This window comes from Ailuropoda melanoleuca, chromosome 15 (assembly GCF_002007445.2).
Source record: "Ailuropoda melanoleuca isolate Jingjing chromosome 15, ASM200744v2, whole genome shotgun sequence".
In the NCBI taxonomy this organism is placed as follows: Eukaryota; Metazoa; Chordata; class Mammalia; order Carnivora; family Ursidae; genus Ailuropoda; species Ailuropoda melanoleuca.
The window spans coordinates 48945454-48969279 of record NC_048232.1 but is presented as its reverse complement, the minus strand read 5'-3'; the positions used below and the strand labels follow the sequence as shown (position 1 = coordinate 48969279).

Here is a 23826-nt window from a genome sequence, read left to right as displayed (position 1 = left end):
AATAGCAACATAACCTTTTTTGTACTATCATTTGCATCAATATCAAGTATTAGGAAACTTTAAACTGATTTTTGACAAATGTGTTTCTTAACAGGATAAGAACCCATTCTACATTAACTGAAAATATGCTTTCTCATAAAGTACAATTTGATGGAAGGATCATGTCAAGGTAATTGTGATTTTATTAAACTTTTAATCCTATGATCATAAAACAATATTCTCTTCAAATAGAAATAACAATGAGATTAGTTAAGTTTGTCACATTTAAATGCAAAATGTAAAAAAAAAATAAAAATAAAAAAATGCAAAATGAATTTAGAATGAACATTTTTAGGTAATATTAATATGTTACAAAAATTATAGGAGCTATGATCCTAGAAATAAGACATTTTAATTAGAAGCTCTTTAAAAAGTGATTTGAAAATGGCTTTCAAAAAGAAACTTAGAAGTGAATTTTTTAAAGATATAAACTACTACTAGAAGATAGTAAAGCATTTAAATATTAACCTTGTGTAAGCTGCTTTCTTTGATTTTCTTTTAATGGCTTAAATTAATAGTAGATTATTGATAGATGCAGGACAATGAGAAGGAAGATGATTCTCCAATCTGTTATCTCTGTCTTACAAACTTCCAGTCATACATAATACTGATGTTCTTTGTATATATTAAAAGTGAAGTGTGTTTTTAAAAATAATCAAGTTTGTTCAGTGATTTTAAACTTTCTGCGACAAAGATGGTGTCTATTCTTGAGTGGCTTCTTGCAAGGCCAGCATTTTTTAAGGTCTTTCACTTTATCTTAAAAGTGTGTGTCAGAATAGTAGTCCACATTGTAATATATCTGGATCCTATTAGTGTAAGATAAAGCCTTATAAAGCCTTATTCTCCATCCAAATATTACTTAAATTGGCACTTCAGCAAGCCATGCCATGTTTCCCCGTAGCTTCCCATAAGTCTTGCTCATTGCTGCACATTGAAGAGAGTTATGCTATTCTTTGACATACGCAATTCTGGTTTGTCATGTACTTTGAAAATTACCCTGTTTGAAAATCTTTAACATCATTCTATTTTTCTAGAAATGGGCGTGATGCTTGCAGAGAGCTGGTTGGGTTCTTTTTTGCTCAGGACCAGTCCCTAACAATTTATGAATATCGGCAATTTGGGAAAAACAGGTATACCATAAAACATGTTACAACTCTCAAGATGATTACTTCTGACAGAAGCTGAATAACTTCACATTTTTGTCATTTAATTCTAGAACAAATGTGCTTCCTTTTATTAAAAAAAATATTTATAGTCATCAGTGTGGACGAAGAAAAGGAAAACAATACCAGCTTGGCGATTTTTATATTGTAAGTGAAGTGTATGTGTATGTAAATGTTTTAATGCCAGATGCTGAATTTTGTGGGGTCCTGTGGGGGTAGAAGGAACAGGGTTTTAGTTTTCAGTTTATCATCTCTGCTTCCTATAGAGCAGGGGCTAATGGTTGATCTTTCCCAAGAGGTTCTGCCTCACAGGTCCAGATCCCCGTGGTCTGAATGTAAGCATATAGCTTTTATTGCTTGTAACACTCAACCCCTCCCTTACAAATCTGCAATCTAAGTTTGGAAGAGCTTGTCTCTTGGTACTTTTGAAGGCCCTGGGTAGGTGGCTCTTCAGTAGTCCCGGGAGTCATGGTCCACATCATGCAGGCTTATCTCCTGTAGACGCATGTTCTTCTCTATACAGAGGGATGCTTGGCCTCTGGAGCTGTCATATATCTGATAGTTAGCTTCTCTGCCTTGTGATTTCCCCACCTCACACAGCTCCTGACTTACGGTGTATAACAAGGATTCTCTAGAATGGGTCAATGATACGTAATACTACAATTTGTATAGTGCTCTTAAATTTTAAATTATTATGTTCACATTATCTCATGAGTAAAATTTAGCACTATTCACATTGACCACCCATATAACAAATATCTACTGATAGGCTAAGCATTGGAGATAGAACAGTGCATAAGTTAAATCAATTCCCTACTTGCATGGAACTTACAGTGTAACGGGAAATACAGTCAAATAGGAGGGCCAGATCGGAGGGGCATGATTCAGTTTTGTTGGGTCAAAGAAGGCTTCCTGGAGAGAGTGCCATTTGATATTGAACTAGAAAAGAAGTTATCTAGGCTGAGATAGACAGGAGAGGATAGGAAAAGGCTTCCAGGTGAAGGAGACAGCTCGTGCAAAGAACAAAAGCATGAAACAGCATGGCTTATTTGGAGAACTGGAAGTTGTTCACTCTGGCTGAACTCTCATTCCAGGTAAGAGTTGGGAAGAGATGAGTCAGAGCTCATTTACTGTAGCCTTATATTAAAGAGTTATCTAAAGTGTATTGGGCAGTCGTTGAAAGATGAGAGGTGGATGGAATGAGGGAGTTGACATTATCAGATCTACGATTTAGAAAGAAAAATCTCTCTGGTTACAATATAGGGAATGGATCGAAGACTAGTAGAAAGAACCAGATTGGACTGAATTGTATTAATTAGGAAGGCAGCTATAGCAACCTAAAGTAGGCAAGTGGCTGTGGCTATGAAGCTAATTAGAAAAAAATTTTAACGTGTTTAGGAGGCAGAATCAATAGGATGTTGTGACTGGTTACGTGAAGAGTTGGGGGTAAGGAAGAACTTTACATCTTCAACTTGGATTAAATACACTAGACATATGTCACTCTAGCCTGCCTCTCAAGAGCTAGAGAAAATCAGCTCCAAATCCCATTTCACAACCTGGAGACAGAATTTTTAATGTGTATCCCAACATGAAAGTTACTTCTATCTCTGAGCTTCTGCTCCAGAACTTTAGTATAGTTTATGACTTATTCTTACTCTCCTGGTCTGTATTACTTGAACCCGATGTGGAACTCTGCTCCCTTTTATGATTTCCAAGAAAGAATGGGGTGGAGGGAAGACGGGAGAAAGAAAAAGGAAGGGAGGGAGGGAGGGAGAGAGAGTGAAACGGAGGATGAAGGAAGGAAAGTAGGAAAGAAAGAAGGGAGGGAGGGAACCCACACACAAACCATATAGATGATCCTTTGTGTGGCAGACAGTTCGAAGGGAATATAGAGGGAGGCTTATATTGCAGCAGTGTAAGCAACTTATAATTTATTATTAGACAGTCTTCTTAAAAATATGGCCCTTAAACATTTCCCATGGTATAGGTCCTCCTCTCCATTTTCTGATCCTTCCATCTCTTACTCTTCCCAGAATCTTCCATTTCTTTATGCAGAAATATTGGGCTTATTTTTCTTTTTTTGTGGAGGTGGGGGCAGGTCTTGTCTGCCTTCCAGGTGTAACTCTGGAACTTATCTTTTCACTTCTGTATGCCCCACCAAGGTCTTTTCCCAGACACTCCCTAAAAGAAATTTAGTGCCAGGTGTTATTACAATACTCCTATAAACATGCTCTCTTGCTCACAGATGCACATGCATAAAAGTGCACCCACATGTTTACTCACAAGCGTTCCTCTGTTGCTTTGGGTGCACTGCCTCAGAACTCCTAGATGGATCTTATGCACACAGAGCCATACGTACATATGCTCATATGCATTTTCCTGTCACATAGGCTCTTTAATTGCTTAATACAGTCATTTCAAGAGAATTTATATACATTTTAAAGAATAGAGTACTATAGTTACAAGTATTTTAAGTAAATGCTCCAGGAAATAGGAAAGACATCTCTCCCCTTATTTTCAAGAGAAATAATTAAGCCCCTTATTTTAAATTTGTGCTTGTCCATATTTGACCGTACTTATTTGAGCAACGTGGAAATTAAAATAATAATTTTCTAAGTTTGGATTGGGGATTTTTGCTAGGAATGTTTTCACCAAAACCTTGCTGCTCCAATTAGGTTACAGGAGTTTTACATTTATGTGATGGTTGTCGTCTAAAGACCAGATGAAAGAGGGTGATGAATCTCTTAGGCCATCAATTTGCGGTGCATCCTTCTGTGAATCAATAGTTCTATTTCTGAATTTAGGGATGTCGTAATTTCAATTAAAATTACTTGTCCTTTTTTCCTCTGACTCATAAAAAATTGGAGTTCTTATTTTTTCACATCAATTGTTAAATCTAAGATTGTTTTAATTGAGAGATTAATTGGGAAATTATTTCCTTTATTTTCCAATATGATTAACTGAAGCCTGTGTGGTTTCTATATATTCTCTAAGTGTAATTTTTTTTAATCAGTATAAAAGTATGCCATGTCAAATATAATCAGAATTGAATATTTAAAATTAGTGTTAGTTGTATTTTACTTCTTATGTGCTTTCTAGCTTTAAAGAATTCATCTGTTAATTTCTTTAGGGTGCAAACTTGACATTTTTGAGTTCTGATCATCCCAGACTTCCAGAAAGCATAAAAGAAAACACATTACTTATACTTCGGATCACTAATATTGATCAGATAGCTTTGGATTCTCTCAAGTAAGTCAAATATGCATTTGTCATTTTGAAAGTAAGTGAAAACACTTTTTTATTATCATAAAATGATACTCTATTCTAAAGCATTTTGACTTTAGTTAAGTTTTATATTTTTGAAAAACAAAGCATAGCTACATTTGTCTATGTCATGTGCTGTATTGTACTCAGATACACTTTATATGTAGGAATAGTTAAATAAAGATCAAAAGTGTTCCATTCTATGTTAATTATGTTTATTAATTTGCCTGTGCTATAACACCTTTATTTTACCAAATGCCACCAAAACAGTCAATTTTAAAAGGTAGGCTATATAATATTTCCCACATTTTCAGTGTAATGCTTTTTCTTTCTTTAGCAGTAAAAAATGTCTTGGGTCTCACGTGATTATAGTATTCATTGATTGATGATAAGCATAATGAAAAAATAATGCTATGAATCAAAAAAAGCTTTTATTTTTAAATTTTTATTCATTTTTTATTTCTTAGAGAGAGCAAGCAGGGGCTGGGGGAGAGAGGGTCAGAGAAAGAGGAAGTGAGAGAATCTTAAGCGGGCTTTACACCCACCAGCAAGGAGCCCGATGTGGGGCTTGGTCTCAGGACCCGGAGATCATGACCTGCACTGAATTCAAGAATTGGATGCTTAACTGGCTGAGCCATCCAGGTGCCTCTGAAAAAATGCTTTTTAAAATGATTTTGAGTTTTTTAAGTCACAGAATAGATATTATATAAAACATTATTATTTATATATATTTTATTATATATAATATCTATTACATGTATGAGCATGTGAGTTACAATATGTATATTTGTATATATTTTATAATATATGTATTCTGTGATTTAAAAAATTCAAATTCATTTAAAGATGCTTTGATTCATAGCATTCACAGCATTATATATAAATAATATATTTTATAATCCATCTATGTATTTATAGATGAATTATATATTTATATATGAATTATATAAGTAAAATGTAAAAATATGTAATCATATATAATCAATAAAATATATATATATATTTTTAATCACAACATATATGCTGTTCTTGCTGAGTGTTTCTTGGTGCTGTATGCGCTTCAAAATGACAATAATCGGTGTACTGTATGTACATTAGAGGCCATATCCCATAAACTGGCTAAAGGAAGTCTGTTTCTTTGTCATTTACTGTATTGCTCAAATGAATGCAGTTTTATTGGCTTTTTAAAATAATGTTTTTACATTTTGTACTTTCAAAGTTAAAACTGCTTTTAAATTCGATAGTTTTAATTATTCTAAAAGAACATTGAAATAGCTGCAAAATGAATGTAATGTTTAAAGGTAGTTCTTGGAAGGTTTAAGGATTTTAGCTCTTAGCATATTTAATTTTTCTGGGAATTACAGCAGTAAGCGAAGCTGGGACTTGAGGAATCTCTAAGCACTCTTCCAGCTTTGAGAGTTTCTTTGAGTCCAGAACAGGGAAGAACTTAAGAGTTTCTGTACTCAAGATTGGAAAACAATATATTTTTATCACTGTGAACATATCAGTTGCAGAGCTGATTCTGTGGAACATGAGGATGATATAACCAGTCAGGAAGCCAATGATAGGCTTGTCTTAAAGGCCGTTCAAGGTATGTATCATTACTATTGTCTCAAGTAATTTTAACTTTCAACAATTTTTTTGCAAGCAGTAAAGCAGTATTTTCCAGATATTTCTTAGTTTTATAAAAGGCACTTGATTTATATTTCTTATTTGCTTCTTTTTATGAATTTGTATATTTAAAAATACTTTTATAAAACAGGTGGATTTGAAAAAAAAATATTTTTAGGGTTTTTTCCACTTTAGTGATCTTGTTTAACTAGTATTGTAGGAATTATGAATTTAAGAATTTTAGAAAGTATTAGATAGTATGGGTTTTCTCCATGAAATGAATAAAATATAAGTGATTTTTGTAACATAATGCTTGTCTTATGCATGAGATGATATCCCAAAGCGATTTATGGCAGCCTCTTGTAAGAGAAAAAAATGCTAGCCTGGGAGCCAGGTTGATGTTTGGAGTCTGCCATTCAGTAGACATATTACACTGTGTAAATCCCTTGCACCTCTTTCTTCATCTCTAAAATGGGGATAACCTGTTTTATTAACTTTCCAGAGTTATTGTGGTAATAAATGAAATATATGCAGGCTTCGGATACGAAAACATGTTACAGATTTTGTTCCTAGAGTCCAGTCTTATGACCACTGTGGTATACTAGGCTCAAATAGACAGTTCCTTTGATGACTCTCATGGTCAAGAGGGAGGAAGACATTAAACAAGTAATCACAGAAACCAACCTATCATTTATAAAGTTTGATAAATCCTGATTTGTCATTTAAAAATGATATGAGAGTAAGAAGGCTAGGAACAGATTTAAAAGTGGTCTGGGGTTGGGGTTTGAACCCTTCCAGTATTCTTGATGTCATTGTCTCTGTTCTGTCATGGTCAGCCCAGTATTTACAAATCCGGTGACATTTGTTCTTTATTATATTTAATAACTGCTTTAGTAAAGTTAACTATATTTTCTTAAGTAAAGATGTCACAAACTGTGTTAAGTGTAATTACTGACCTGCAAAGAGAATTCTAGAAGCTCGAGAATGTGTAAGTATAAGATAGCACTCCAAAGCCGTGATGCTGTTCAATATGTAAGTTACAATTTGAAGATTTCAACTATTTTAGAAATTTTGAACTTGTTATTTTTGAGTGACTTGCCTGGCATCAATTTTATAATTATAGCAAAGAGGGAAGAGATTAAAGATGTGAGATCATTAGATGAAGAAGAAGCCTGGAAAGTAAAAACTAAGGTTTTATTTATAACATGTAGATTATTTTCATGCTGTTGAAGTGATCCCTTATTTTTCTATGTAACACTTTCACCACACAGTGGTGCTGTAGTTCTAGTATATTTACATGTGATTTTGTATGAATATTCTTTACTAAAAGCATTCTGTTTTTCAAAGTCTTTTGTCAGTCCTACATGCCATCTAGTTGTGTCTTCACATCCCTTATACCACTTACATCAACTTTAATTTTCCTACGAGAGAACTGATGCATTTGTGTATAGGAACAATTGGTTTCCATTTTTCTTCTTCCTAAACAGATGCGCTAAAAGAACAGCTACACAAAAGAGGTGTCCGTATTTTGACTGGACTGGGAAGATATCTTCAACAACTGGACCAAGAAGGAACTGGACTTTTAAATAAGGCAGATTTTAAGCAAACTCTGCAAGTATTTCACTTAGAAGTGTCTGAAAATGTAGGTACTGCGATGAATGACCTAGTATTCTTAAGTGGCACTATTCATTTTTCTACTGAGATTTTAGTAGGTCACATGTCTTTTTTTAAAAAGGTTTTATTTATTTATTTATTTATTTATTTATTTATTTATTTATAGCATGAGTGGGGGAAGGGGCAGAGGGAGAGGGAGAGAGAGAATCTCAAGCAGAGTCTGCGCTGACTGCTGAGCCCCCAAGATCATGACCTGAGCCCATTCAAGAGTTGGATGCTTAACCAAGTGAGCCATCGAGGTGCCCCAACGTGTCTCTTTCTTTATGCTTCATAATCAGAGCCATCAGGTGACGAGTCCTGTCAATTTTTAAAATTTCAATATTCATTCCTCCCTCATGTATTTAATAAGAACCTAATAAGTAGGCAATGTTCTAAGCTTTAAGAATGCATACTCTATACTCTCAAGGTCTTCATAATCGGAGAAAAAGAAAGATGAAGGGTTACAAAAGACTATATGTGTTAAATAGAGAATGCTTTCAGAACACATGTGATCAATTCCAGGCCAGGTTATGGGGAAGAAGAGAAAAGATCATAGATCTCCTGGTGGAGAGTGTAGCTGAGCTGAGTTCTGAAGGATGAGGAGGAGTTAAACGGGCAAGAGGGGAGAAAGAACGTGAGTCAGACAGTGAATACTTCACACAAAGGAGAAGAGCATGTGAAGGCATGAAAGGGCGGGGGGCGTGTATCCTGTTCTAAGAATTGCAAAAGGTCAAAACCGTCTCCTCCCCCAAGAAACAACCAGAGCTTTTACACGTCCTGTTCCCTGTGCTGTGAGCAGTCTTCCACTAGACCTTTGCATGACTGGATTTTCCATCATTTAGCTTTCTCTGTGGGGAGCACTACACTGATGCCTCTGTCTAGAGGAGTGCCCCCATCTGATCCCTGGTCCTCTTTATGCCATTTACCATTTTGTTTTCTTCATACCACTTTGCAAGTATTTTCTGGCTTTTCTGGCAAGTAGAGTATAAGTTCTATCCGGGCAGGGACCAAGATGATTCTGGTTTCCTGCTGTGTCTAACACCTCAAATGGAACCTGGTATACAGCAACTGAAGAAACAGCATTTTCATGGATTTTACATGGATAGATGTATGGAAGGAAGGAAAAGAGAAGAACGGAGAGAGATAAGCCCAGTGGGGTCCATTACCTTAACACCTTGCATGCTATGCTAAGAAGTTTCGGTTTTAGGGGCGCCTGGGTGGCTCAGTCGTTGAGCATCTGCCTTCAGCGCAGGGCGTGATCCTGGTGTTATGGGATCGAGCCCCACATCAGGATTCTCTGCTGGGAGCCTGCTTCTTTCTCTCCCACTCCCCCTGCTTGTGTTCCCTCTCTCTCTGGCTGTCTCTCTCTCTCTCTCTCTCTGTCAAATGAATAAATAAAACCAAAAAAAAAAAAAAGAAGTTTGGGTTTTAGTCTAAAAGTAGATTCGAAACACGTCTACCTCAAGGGTTTCAGAGCAGAGATTCTCTTGCATTGTTCTCTCTTGCTTCAAATGGTCTTGTCACAAGGCAGAGTGTATTTTGTGGGAGGAACACTGAGACTGAACTTACGAGATATAGATTCAAGTTCTAGACTTACTACTTCAACTGTGTGATCTTGCGTAGGGCTTTTAACTTTTCTGATTGACAGGCTCTGCCTAGGTGATCCACAGATAATACCTACAGTCAGAGTTGCTTTGAACCTCAGATGAGAAAATTAGATGGGAGCATAAATTCTGTGCCAGTGTGATGTCGTTTATCATTATTGTGACATACCTGTCCTTTGTGTTTTTTTACCAAGTTTAACCTTGTGGCCACTTAGGGATCCTGTAACTTTATCTCTTTTTCTCAATAATAATAATAATAATAATAATAATGATAGTAAAAATAGTAATAGAAAGTTAGAAAGCCTTGGTGTCTTTATCCACAGTCACACAGGTAATTAATAACTGAGTTAGACCTAGAGGCCAGATAGTCCAGGTCAGTCTAGTATTCTTTTGCATAAAACCGGTTCTTCTCTTCTTGGTTGATTTGCTAAATTTTTGTCACTGGAGTCAGAAATAAAAACTAGAATAATTATATAAGACTTCTAACATAGGGAGAACATATGTTATAAAAATATGAGTAAGCTTCCCTTTTTTCCATTTTAAAATAATATTCCCTCCTTTTGCCCTTGTAGTATTACTAGAGACTGCCCATGCAATAATAAAAATAAGAACTCAAGAATCACCAATCTGGGTCTAGTTGTGAAACTAGTTTGGGGAAGGCATAGTCATTCTCCTTGATTTGAAATTTGAAAAATTGATATGCACCCTCAGTAGCCTAATTTATTAGAGATACTATCAATAAATTTAAGCTCAGTTTTTTTTCAACTGAGTTGTCATTTTCCATTCTGTACCATATCTTAGAAAGACTTACATGAATTTGTTGCCACTTTTGGTTAATTATTCCATTTTTGAAAATTATTTCTTTTAAGCTTCAAGCAATATCTTTTAATTCTAGTATTCCATGAGTTGGGCATTCAAATTCATCTTTTATCTGTATTATGTATGATTTTAAAGGTCAAGCTCATTTTTAAATTTAAGAGCACATTGTACAGACACTTTAAAGTCAGTCATGTACTGGGCATTATGACAGACAAATCAGGGGTTATTGAAAATTGGGGGGAAGCAGGGCATCTTAAGATTGAGTTTTTCTTGTTAGAATTTTAATTGAAGGAAGTAGGAGGAAGTAGAAGAGAACTTTTTCGAGTCCCATTGTTTGTCAGTCACTTGCTAGATACCTTTTTTTTTTTTTAAGATTTTATTTATTTATTCAACAGAGATAGAGACAGCCAGTGAGAGAGGGAACACAAGCAGGGGGAGTGGGAGAGGAAGAAGCAGGCTCATAGTGGAAGAGCCTGATGTGGGGCTCGATCCCATAACGCCAGGATCACGCCCTGAGCCGAAGGCAGACGCTTAACCGCTGTGCCACCCAGGCGCCCCCACTTGCTAGATATCTTATTTACAATCTCATTTAAAGCTAACAACTTGACTGAAACTTTGAAAATATATTTATTTACCTGAGTTTAAGAAAACCTTTTCTGTAATTTTTTCTGTTATTAGGAAGTCTGTAGATAGAACATTCTATTAAATTGCACATTTGCGAAGAACTGAGTAGCAATGGTAAAATGAACAAACTGAAGTAAGGATTTACTCAAAATAACACCTTTCAGTGTGAATTGTGGAATAATAATAATAAGATCTGTACTTTGAAACATGATGACTAGCAGAAATCCTGTTAGTGGCCCTGATGCTATTGGAGGCACTGTAGAACCTGAAGTGAATTTTTAATTTTACGTATATAATACATCAAAAATGATTAAATGTTCAAATTCAAGTAGGTGGTGAGCATTTTTATATAGAAAGGAATCAAACTTAAAATAAGAATTTGTGACACTGGCACTCCTAAACGACCCTGGACTTTACAGAACTGTCCATCACAGAGTTCCTTTAAATAGTTTTCTTAGTGCCTTTGTTTGGGTTTATATGTAACTTTTTGGAATTGTCTTGTTGAGTTTGCTACCTTGTCTGGGACTACAAAAGTAGTAACAAAATACTATTAAGATGAGTTTTGTTGTGGTCATATATAACTTTAAGGTGGAACAGTGGTCTCCGTGAATATTTCTAGGATTTTGAGTCTGCGTGGCAAATTCTGAATGGCAGTGGCAGTGGCAAGGTTGATTATGGAGAATTCAAACGTGCCATTATTGGTGAAATGAATGAATACAGGAAATCATTTGTTCGGAAGGTAACTTTGTTATGTAATTTTTGAAAGAGTTACTTTTTTTAAGATTTAAAAAAAAATTTTGTATTTATTTATTTGAGAGTGAGTGAAAGAGAGCAAGAAAGAGAGAGCACAAGCGGGGGGGAGGGGCGGCAGAGGGAGAAGCATGCTCCCCGCCGAGCAGAGAGCCCGATATGGGACTCAGATATGGGACTCAGGGATCGTGACCCGAGCTGAAGGCAGACACTTAACCAACTGAGGCACCCAGGTGCCCCTGAAATAGTTACTTTTAATAGAGTGTTGGGTTCATTATTTTAAAACTTTATTGAATTACCATTGAACATGTTTTAAATCCCCTTACCTGTAATTTATTTTGTGATTAGTAAAATACAGGCAAACATACATATATATACAAATCTACCAGGATAAAGCAAAATAATTTATGCATATGTTTTAGGAACAGATTTTAAAAGGAAAAAAATCTGAAATCAAATTTTGGGTTCATAAATTACTAGTTCCATAAATTACTGGCTCCATAAATGACTAGTTATATGATTATCTATTATTAAATATCTCTGAGCTTTAGTTTCTTGTCTCATAGAGTTGGTATAAGGATTAAACTTGTAAAATTCTTAGCATTGTGGCTGTTCCAGTGTCAAGGCTCAATTCATGTTATCTTAGGATTATGACTAAGAGATGTTTCTCTGGTTTTTATAATATGCATATTAGCTAGCTGTTCAAATGAAGATTAAAATGACTATTAAATTGGAATTAAACACAGGAGTCCTGATTTTTTAAAAAAGATTTATTTATTTATTTTAGGGAGAGAGAGAAAGAGAAGCATGCTCAGGCATGCGTGAGTGGGGGAAGCGGCAGAGGGAGAAGGAGAGAGAATCTCAAGCAGGCTCCACCCCCAGCTTGGAGCCCAACACAGGCTCGATTTCACAACCCTGAGATCATGACCTGAGCCCAAATCAAGAGTTGGCTTAACCAACTGAGCCACCCAGGCACCTGCAGGGGGCCCTGATTTTTATAGGAAAGTACATATTACTCAGGTTCTGCTGGCCGTTTTTAGACCATACTTTTGAGCAATGTAGTTTCTTTCTCTTTTGTATATGTACCTGATAAAAAAAAATGTATATGCATCTAATATCGAAACAAAGCTTTTGTGTATAGAAAAGTATAAACAATTACATGAGGTATAAATCTCAAATAGAAAATATCAAAATCTTTATCTTTACTGGACAAAAAACACAATAAAAACTGTGTTAAATGAATTCACCACATAATAATTTCTAAATTTGCATTTATTTGTACTTTACATGTCCTGGTGACAGATTTGAATATCAGGAGTAGAAACTGGAGGGTTATCTCTTTCATAAATCTTGATAGTAGGAATAGAGGACAAAAGTATAGTTATAAAGTACTGCATTAGTTCACCAGGGCTGCCATAACAAATACTACAGACTGGGTGGTTTAAGGAACAGAAATTTATTGTCTCACCGTTCTGGAGGCTAGAAGTCCAAGATCAAGATTTTAGCAGGTTTGGTTTCTCCTGAGGTCTTTCTCCTTGGCTTGTGATTGGCTGTCTTTTCCCTCTGTGCTCACATGGTCATCCCTCAGTCTGGTTGTCTGGGTCCTAATCTCCTCTTCTTATAAGGACACTGATCATATTGCATTAGAGTCCACCCTAGCAATTCCATTTTAAATGAATTACCTCCTTAAAGGCCCTATCTCCAAAATAACAGTCACATTCTGAGGTACTGGAATGGGGGAGGGGTTAGGGCTTCAATGTATAATGGGGGGGAGGAGATTCAGCCCATAATAGGTACCATATTTCTGTGAACACATTATTGTGAATAACCAAACTTGATTCTAGTTTTTTTTTTTTTAAAGATTTTTATTTATTTATTTGACAGAGAGATAGCCAGTGAGAGAGGGAACACAGCAGGGGAGTGGGAGAGGAAGAAGCAGGCTCATAGCGGAAGAGCCTGATGTGGGACTCGATCCCGGAACTTCGGGATCACGCCCTGAGCCGAAGGCAGACGCTTAACGACTGCGCTACCCAGGCGCCCCGTGATTCTAGTTTTGACTCTTTTGCAAATGTGGGCTGTTGCTCTGGGTTGGTTGTATGTTTCTATATACCCATTCCTCTTCCCCATAAAATATTTTTTATTTTATGATACTAAAAATTGCATTGAATTAGAGGAGCAATAAGACAACTGGCATATCAAAAGGTGGTGTTAAATTTCAGGAAATAGAGAAACACAAGCCATTTAAAAAATACTACACTTTCTCATTGATTTTGGTGATGAATATTTGCATGTTCACTTTTTGAATCAAAATGGTCCCAGCAATTTGTCTTGGCCATTTATCAGTTTCTTATAAATACTAGAGCCGTAATTTACCAGAAAGGTCTTTTACCCACCTCTTCAGTGTGAGAAGAGGAAAGCCAGGGCAACGGAGGTTAACTTACCGTCTCAAGGTCAGGGTGCCAGAAAGTGTAGGTTACCTAACATCTTGCTCCAGTATCTTCCTGTATTCATGATGCTTGCTTCTTATACCAGTTTAGTACTTTTAAACTGGCTTCTTTAGAGTTCAAGGATAACCTTCTACAGAATAATTAGGTTCTTATGTCTAATGATTCCATAGAAAAAAATAACATTTCTCTCTTTATTTAGGCCTTCATGAAATTGGATTTCAACAAAACTGGCTATGTGCCTATTATAGACATAAGAAAATGTTACTGTGCAAAGAAGCATCCTCAAGTAATTTCAGGTAATTATTATGAGTCAAAATGCATTAGATTTCTAAAATGTTAGTTAATAAAAGTAATATCTTTAAATTATATTAACTTACGGTGTGGACTTGAGGCCATTAAGAGAGAAAATAAACAATTATTTTTTAAACTAGAAACATAAGAGCCATTTGACCTTCTTCATTTAAAAATTGTGAGGTCTGGGGCGCCTGGGTGGCACAGCGGTTAAGCGTCTGCCTTCGGCTCAGGGCGTGATCCCGGCGTTACGGGATCGAGCCCCACATCAGGCTCCTCCGGTATGAGCCTGCTTCTTCCTCTCCCACTCCCCCTGCTTGTGTTCCCTCTCTCGCTGGCTGTCTCTATCTCTGTCCAATAAATAAATAAAATCTTTAAAAAAAAAAAAAAAAAAAAAAAAAAAAATTGTGAGGTCTATTGTCTGTGCTAATTTTTTTTCTTTGATGTTTGTAAACTGAGATCGAACTTTTATTTCTTACTAAGGAGATTGTGAGGAATTTGAGTTAGAACAAAATGGATTTAGAGGACAGATAATTACATGTGCAAGTTCTCTGAGTTAATTTTACGATATCTTCGTATACTTGAAGATTTAAGGCAGAAAGTGAACGTCTTTCTCTGGGAATGGTGGTATACATTTAATAAGCGTACGTATGTCTATCAAAATTTGAGGATCTAGACAATATCTTAAATACATACAGGCAATTTAGGACGGTTTGACTTAACAATTTTCTGACTTTACAGTAGTGCAAAATCAATGTGCATTTAGTAGAAACTCACTTCGAATTTTGAATTTTGATCTTTGCCCTGGCTAATGATGTGCAGTACAACACTCTGCTATCGTGCTGGGCAGCGGTAGCAAGCCGCAACTCCCAGTCAGCCATGCGACCAGGAGGCTCAACAACCCATACGCTTCTATAACCGTTCTATACCCATACAGCTGTTCTGTTTTTCACTTTCAGTACAGTATTCAATAAGTTACGTGAGATATCCAACCCTATAGTATAAAATAGGCTTTGCGTTCGGTGATTTTTGCCCAACTGTAGGCTAATTGTAAGTGTTCTGAGCACAGGTAAGGTAGGCTAGGCGCAGCTATGGTATCTAGTTGATGAAGTGAATTAAATACATTTTCAGCTTAAGATAGTTTCAGTTTACGATGGGTTTATCAGACATGACTGTATCGGAAGTCAGGGAAGATCTGTAATTTTAGAGATTCATTTCCTACTATATTTCTTCTGACTTTAATTTTTACATAATTGATTTATAAATAAATTATTATAAAGAAACTGTTTGGCCACAGTAGCTCTCCTCTTTTCTCACATTTTCCTCTGCAGAGGTAACACTTAATTATCATTTAATGTATATAATTTTCAGTCCTTACTCTATGAATTTTCATAGCTGTATAGGTACTATAAATATCAAATACTTGAAGTTTTTTTTTTTTTAACATGACAAGTACACTAAATACACTGCTATGTAGTTTACTTTTTACACTCAAAAATATGTTTTGGAGCTCTTGCCATATCAATCCATATTGAGCCACATTATTTTTATCTGCTGCATATTATTCTTTTTAAAAATCAATACACTACAATTTACCTAGTTCATTTCCTACTGGCAGACTTTAAATTTCTAAGTAATGAACAATGAATAGGCTTATTTGTGACTCCTTAGGCTCATTTTCTGCTGTTTCCTGTGGGGGGGGGTAATTTCAATACCTAGAATATCTACCTTTCAAATTTTAATTAATACTTACAAATTGCATTGTAAGATGGTTATACCAGATTATACTGCCATTAGTTGGAGAATTCATTTCCCCAACTATCATGCCAACACCATAGAATTTTTCCAATCTGATAGACTAAAATAATTTTTTATTTGCATTTCCTGGGTTATTTAGAAGGTTAAACATATTATTGTATATTTTTTTGACCATTTGTAATTTATATTTTATGAAGTTTCTAATTTATGATTTTGATCGTATACTGTTAAATACTATAGAATACTATTATTCCAGAATTTTCCTTTAATATTTTTATTATTAAAAGAAGATACACTGTAATTACTTTGGTGTATCATCATTAACCCTTGTAAATGGTTTATTTATTACTTTTAATTATGAAGTGAAAAAACCAACAGTTTGTTATAAAGATTTAAGCTAATCATCACTGGCTTCCCAATTTCTAATAATCTATTTTAGTTGAGAATAGTTTAATTTGCTTATCAATGACTTCAAATGAACTGCAGTTGCCATAAGAAAATTTCTAGCATTATTGAATTGGAGTTAGCATATCTTTTCTTTTAAATCCATGTCGTTCTCTGCTTTTCTCCTTTAATTTGTCTTGCTAAATATAAGAACAAGATAGTTTACCTGTTTCAAAAAGGTGATTACAACATCCTATTTGTTTTTCTCTTTAGCTTAATTAAGTTGCTAAAGTAGCTTTGGTTTTGTTAGATGTCACTGAATTGTTGGTGCGAGTTTTGTTCTTATTGTTGGATAAGCCTTCATTAGTTTAAGAAATTCCATACCTCATCTTTGCATTCACATTAAGAAAGATAAGCTGGTAGGTACACACAGTCTTAAAAAGAGGAACACATACTATAGTTTTTTAAAATTTAAAAATTTATTATTATTTATCATTACAAATTATAATCTATTCACATGCCCATCTCTGGATATAAATTATTTACAATTTTAAAAAAAATTTATTTATTTGAGAAAGAGAGAGAGCGAGAGCAGGGGGAGGGGCAGAGAGATAGGGAGAGAAGCAGACTACCCACTGAACCTGGAGCCCAATGCGGGGCTTCATCTCATGACCCCAAGATCATTAACTGAGCCACATCTAGAGTCAGATGCTCAACTGACTAAGCCACCCAGGTGCCCCTAGATTATTTACAATTTATAATTAATTTCAAATTAAGGCTTTTGTAGCACAATTTAACTATAGAAAATACTTTTCTTTTTACTTAAATAATTTATTAGAAAAAAGTGTTTTCAGCTTTACTAGAAATGAGGTGTCCCAAATGTGTTTCCATGTAAAGATAGTAGAAATTTATCATTGTTTATTAAAATACTTCTAGGAGGAGAGAAAGAAAGGTTAGTTACAAATGATAAAAGGTATGTATTTCGGGGCACCTGGGTGGCGCAGTCGTTAAGCGTCTGCCTTCAGCTCAGGGCGTGATCCCAGCGTTATGGGATTGAGCCCCACATCAGGCTCCTCTGCTATGAGCCTGCCTTCTTCCTCTCACTCCCCCTGCTTGTGTTCCCTCTCTCGCTGGCTGTCTCTATCTCTGTCAAATAAATAAATTTAAAAAAAATCTAAATTAAAATGTTTTCATTAAAAATAGTATTAAAACTCATTTGTTCAGAAATGTGGATGGTAAACAGAGGAGGAAATCTCTTTTGCCAACAGGTATATATTTTTATATAGATTAGATCTTGGTTAATTTTAATCCTTGACTAACACTCAGTCACAAATTCACTCTATTGTTTTATATTACTATTTATGCAGAACATAATTATTCAGTCCTTGTTCATTCAGCCTTTTTTTTTATTTTTTATTTTTATTTTTTATTTATTTATTTTTTTTAAAGATTTTATTTATTTATTTGACAGAGACAGAGACAGCCAGTGAGAGAGGGAACACAAGCAGGGGGAGTGGGAGAGGAAGAAGCAGGCTCATAGCAGAGGAGCCTGATGTGGGGCTCGATCCCATAACGCCGGGATCACGCCCTGAGCCGAAGGCAGATGCTTAACCGCTGTGCCACCCAGGCGCCCCCGGCCTTTTTTTTTAAATAAAATAATCACTTGTTCTCTATTTTGCACACATTTTTACAAGACAGCAAACGTCTGAAGCATTTTGTTAGTTTGAAAGGCACTTAACAATGAATTACAAGTCCATTAGAGAACCTCTGGTTTTTGAAAAAGATCCAACTCTTATCCTAATTTTGCCCACCTCATTAGATAATCAAGGTGGTATTCCCCACTTAAGTTTGTTATTTTAAAATGCAACATGACTTCAAAATGATTTAGAGGGTCATTTAGATTTTTCTGACGCTTTTTTGCCTTTATATATGGGTCTCTATTTTCTTTGAGTATCATCTGGCCATATTTTTAGCTTCCTTTCATCTTTTAATTCCTTTTATTAAGAACTTAAGGAACATCTTTTTTCTTGTTCTATGCTGAGATCCTGGTAGTATATCTAGGTCCATGTGAGTTGGGTAGCCCCTGAGATTGCTCCTTCCTTTTAACTGACCACAGTATAACCCAAGCTACTTATTTAAATAGCTTGTTGTTCTCTTTCTGAATCCAAAAAAAAAAAAAACCAAAAAAAACCAAATGAATTAAAAGACTGAACCAGATATTTTATATTCCCTCTTTGTTTTGTTGTTTTTTTAAAGATTTTATTTATTTATCTGTCAGAGACAGAGCCCTTGCGAGTGCACAAGCAGGGGGAGCAGCCAAGGGAGAGGGAGAAGCAGGTTCCCCACTGAGTAAGACGCCCGCTGTGGGCTTGGGGACTCAATCCCAGAACTCCAGGATCATGACCTGAGCTGAAGGCAGATGCTTAACACACAGAGCCACCCAGGTGTCCCTGTTTTTTTGTTTATTTGTTTTATTTTGTTTTGTTTTAGAATTTTTACAGTATTTTAATTGAATGTAAACAGCTGTGAAAGGGGGATTCTAGAGATATAAAATTTCCAGGGTTAATACATTCTTCCTGGTTTGCTAAAATTGACCTTCTTCTCCCCAGTTAAACTCAGCAGATAATTCTTTTTAGAAGTACTTTTCAGTCACAATCCATGGGTGGAGACTACAATGTCTTAGTCATCTCAGTAATACACAGGGTTAGGAATCTTAATGGGTATAGCATGGTCAAATGAATAATTTTCTTTTTCTTTCTTTCGATTTTATTTATTTATTTATTTATTTATTTATTTAAATTCAATTTAGTTAACATACAGTGTATTATTAGCTTCAAGATAGATTTTAGTGATTCATCAGCTGCATACAATACCAAGTGCTCATTACTTCAGGTGGCCTCCTTAATGCCCATCACCCAGTTACCACATCCCCCCACCCACCTCCCCCCCAGCAGCCCTCAGTTTGTTCCCTTAGCTTGAGTCTTTTACGGTTTGGCTCCCTCTCTGTTTTCCTCTTATTTCATTTTTCCTTCCCTTCCCCTATAGTCATCTGTTTTGTTTCTTAAATTCCACATATGAATGAAATCATATGGTATTTGTCTCTGACTGACTTACTTTGCTTAGCAGTTATGTTCTCTCTTTAAGTAACAAACTGAAGAATTATAATTTTTTTACAAATGTGATTCTCAATAGCATCTTCCTATAGAATGAAATTAATCATATTTAGTATGATTTAGTGGAAATAGCCTACTTAATGTCAGAGATTAAAATAGAGTGATTTAATCCAGTGAAAATTCTTACAGCTAAGATTTTCATAGGCCTCTGAATCCTGTTTGTGGTAATATTTTCGAGCTGCAGTTACAAGTAACTGATTCATAAAATAACTAATGCGTGAATCTAGGGATGTTTTTCACACATTGCATTACTGCGTTAACAGCCTATAAATCTTTGAATTTACTTGTTTCCTTTTTTCCTCATTTGTAATGAGAATAAAGCCGAGTCCAAACATTAAGATATATAAGAATATCTACAGTAGTGACTGTTACTTTGTTTATACCTATAGCACACATCTGATCAGAAGCTTAAAAGATCCCTCAAATGTGTATTAAAGTCATCACCATTAAATTCTGATTCACGCAAGAAAATGTTTAAATAAATTAGAGGGTAGTTTGGCGTAAGATTTGAAACGGTCGAAAAGATTTCGTAAGGTGATGAAGTATTTCTTTATCGTCATCAGTCATTTTACTAGTGTTTTAAGGAGATTGTTTCACTGTCGGTACTATCTTACAGGCCATTCCACGGAGGAAGAAATCAAATTATCTTTTCTAGAAACATTAAAAGATGCCTGCAGCAAGTCTGAGGAAGTGTCCTATGGTGAATTTGAAGATTACTATGAAGGTCTAAGTATAGAGATAGTAAATGATGAAGATTTTGTTAATATCGTACGTACTCCATGGGGGATTTAGTTTTTTTAGAACAAGTGTGTCTTCAACACTAAGCATTTTAAAGGAGAGATAAATTGAATGTAAAATATGGTCAAACCCAGGAATATATTTGTGTAGGACTTCTTTTTTTTGTATTGTTTTTTGTTTTTCTCAAACAGGTTGAGTCTAGAAGGAGAAATCAGAAAGAGAGCTGGAGGGGTATGTGTCTGGTCATGGGCTTGTCTGAGTGCTTGCCTGTCTCTAAGGGTGTAAAGCTGTATCTTTTGATTCATTACTTATCTTGAATATATTTAAAAGGTCATTTTTTAAATTAGACTTCATAGGAAAGTTACATCTGTATCAAACTATATGAGGGCTTCTATATAGTAACGAAGTTACTTGTCCATTGTTTTTTGGCTGCCCATTCCCCAAAATATGATTGCCACCATTCTCAATTTGATGGACTGGAATTGGGCCCAAAGCCTGTAAGACTTCTAATAGTTCAGCTTGTTTCAAACATATTAAAATGTTAAAGGAATTAAAGGATATTGAAGAGAAATTTTCCACGTGGTGTAGATGTTTTCTGTAACATAGATATTTAGAATGATGGTGGCTTACCCCTAAAATGCTTATTTAAACACTGATTTGTCTTGTGGATTCTTCTAAATTATGTGCTGCTGTTTGTCCAGTAGAGCACAATGTAATTATTCAAGTGATCACCTCTGTTCGTTCTTTTATTCTATTTTTAACTGCAATCCTTATTACCTACACAGAATTACTGTTTAGCTAGAGACAATACAAAATAGGAGGGAGAATATTTTCTTAGATTTTTAAATAAAGATCTCAAAAAGTGCATTATCCCATGTATGGACTAAGGGATAATTTAGTAATTCTTCACAAAATGTAAAAGGATGTTTGTGTCCTAAAATCAATGTATGTTATTCTAAACATCTCTTTTTGTTATACTAAGCAACTAAAACATTTTCTTCTAAATAGATATTATTTAATGGCTAGATGTATTGTAATTATCTTTTCTAAATTCTTCTTCACTTCTCCTTGGAAATACAGAGAGAAGAGATAACTTCATAGAGTTGTTTACAAGTTTATAATTTTAAATGTTATATGTTAAGATAACAAATTAGAAAAGAATGGTGTTGAGTAAAGTAAGTTGTTAAAAAATGAAAACATATACTTTGTAGAATGTGACTTTTGGCACATAACTTTATTCATCAATACCCTTGGCAACATTATTAGAGATGTAATGTGTGTGAACACAATAACTTCAAAGTAGTACTTTTTCAAGATTTGAGGAGATACTAAAACTCACTACTAAAATACCAGAAGGAACATATGTATGAACATTTTACTGCTGTTTTTGCTAGCTAAATTCTTTATCCCTTGGATTTTTTTTTCCAATTAGGTTATTGTAATTAAAACAATATGCTGGAAGACATTTTGGTAGAAATAAGTCTGTAATACCATTTCTGTATCACATTCTTTTTCTTGGAGAAAATTACCCAATGATGGTCATCTTAAATTGTCCTCATATTGAAATGACTAATTCTGTGGGTGCTCAATATGCATGTACTATTTTTCATTGATAAATTTTTATTTATTCATAACAAGTCTATTCCTTTATTGTTAGGTCATATTTTTTTGTGAATATAATCAGAAAATGTATAGGCTATCATATCGTGAAAAGGGATTCTTCTGGGATTTAACATGTTAAAGTCACATTATACTCTTAAATAAGCCTCCACCCTCTTCATATAAATATACATATGTGTTTGCAAAAAGTTTCTCTATTTTGGAGCTTTTAAGTAGTTAATTTCTTATTATTTTACACTGTTATACTTCAGTGTAGAGTTAGAAAACACATATTCAATATGTTGTTTGTGTATTTTGTTAAATTTTAATTGGTGGCACAATAAATCATTCTGCATTTGCTTTACTGTCTGCATTCTTTGATTTTTGTATAATAAAATCTATTATTTAGTATCTAGTTTAATAGAAGAGCATTTAATTACGTAGTTACATTTTCAAACACCCACAACATAGTAAGTGACATTTGAAATTCTATACTTAACAGTCTTCAAGAGTCTAAAATATCTCTTGATTAACTTTAAAATATTAAATATGGAATTTTGTGTTGTAGTGATGTTACATGAATTTTATAGTTAAGTGTATATTTCATCATTCTCTAGGTCTTTAAAAGGTCTTTATTTGTGGCATAGAGTTGTTTCCCAGTAGCCATACTGTTTATTGAATTCTACATATTAATTTTAGTGTCTCTGTTCTTATAAATAATGTTTTACAGAATTTTTGGGAAAACTCACACTGTATTAGAAAACAAGGGATACTATTTAGGAATTTTGAGCTATATTTTAGTTAGGAAAGAATATACATTTGAATGATGGAGCAACTGGAGCATAATATAGATAAAAGTGTATGTTCCTGTTTTAAATTTTATAGTATATGAACATATGTACTTACAGAACCAGTGACTACCTCTACACAGGTAGAGTCACTTAAAATAGTCCATAATTTTGATGCAGCTATAAAACACATTTTATTAATTACTTTGGATTTCCAGTCAAAACTGTGAGTTACTTCAGGAGAGAATTGTGTTTACTAGGCTGTGCTTACTGCAGATTATTTAACATGCATATATATGTGAGATTATGGATTGTAGTGCTTGAATAAATAAAATATGTACTGTGATAAAATGTAGTCACTACTAGGTTGGCCAGCAAGGACAAATACTTACAGTGAAAGTGCTTAAAGAAGGAGAAGGAATTGAACCTACATAACAAGCTGAGCAAGAGAAGAGCAAAGAGAATTCGGGGCGTTGATAGGGAAATGTTAGAATCTGATGATGAGGAAAACCTCCTGTTACAGCCTTCCACTTTTATTTTATGGTTACGCAAACTTCCAAGGAAAACTTATTTTTTGGATATCTTCCTATATAAGTGCTTCATAGTGGAGCCACTGTTCATTTGATCATGATTTCATTTAGCCAGTCATGTAGGTGGTTGACCCCTAAACAGCATGGAGGGTAGGGATGCCGATCCCCTGTATGGTCAAAAATCCACCTATAACTTTTGACTCCTCTGAAACTTAAGTACTAATAGCCTACTGTTGACCAGAACCCTTAGCAATAACATAAATAGTCCACTAACATATATTTTGTATGTTACATTATATACTGCATTCTTAAAGTAAGCTAGAGAAAAGAAAACTGTATTTATAAAAAAAAAAAAAATCCAAGTGTAGGCGGACCTGCGCAAAGCAAACCCGTATTGTTCAAGGGTCAACTGTATTTACTGTATAGCACTAATCCATGCAATTTCCAAGGCTCTCGGACAGTCTAGATTCTTCTCACATGCTGTATATCCACTTTGTCTCAAGCCCTTTGGTTTCTTACTTTTGAGTCCATCCCTTTCACTGTTCTCAATGCCTATTCCTTTGCTCAAGCTTTTACTGCCTTTCATGTGTA

The 23826-nt window shown here is 34.8% G+C and overlaps 1 protein-coding gene across 4 annotated transcripts in view; it reads left to right on the top strand.

The window, feature by feature from the left end:
• Positions 1-22270, top strand: part of CAPS2 (calcyphosine 2) — a 145920-nt gene extending 123650 nt beyond the window's left edge. For all 4 annotated transcript variants that reach the window (XM_034644145.1, XM_034644146.1, XM_034644148.1 and 1 more), the window contains 9 exons: positions 95-169; positions 1074-1169; positions 1256-1349; positions 4333-4451; positions 5975-6057; positions 7565-7719; positions 11397-11516; positions 14174-14270; positions 20197-22270. In XM_034644145.1, coding sequence (XP_034500036.1) covers positions 95-169; positions 1074-1169; positions 1256-1349; positions 4333-4451; positions 5975-6057; positions 7565-7719; positions 11397-11516; positions 14174-14270; positions 20197-20372 — 1015 coding nt within the window. In that variant the 3' untranslated portion in view covers positions 20373-22270. The remainder of the gene's footprint in view (positions 1-94; positions 170-1073; positions 1170-1255; positions 1350-4332; positions 4452-5974; positions 6058-7564; positions 7720-11396; positions 11517-14173; positions 14271-20196) is intronic.
• Positions 22271-23826: the final 1556 nt, after the last annotated feature.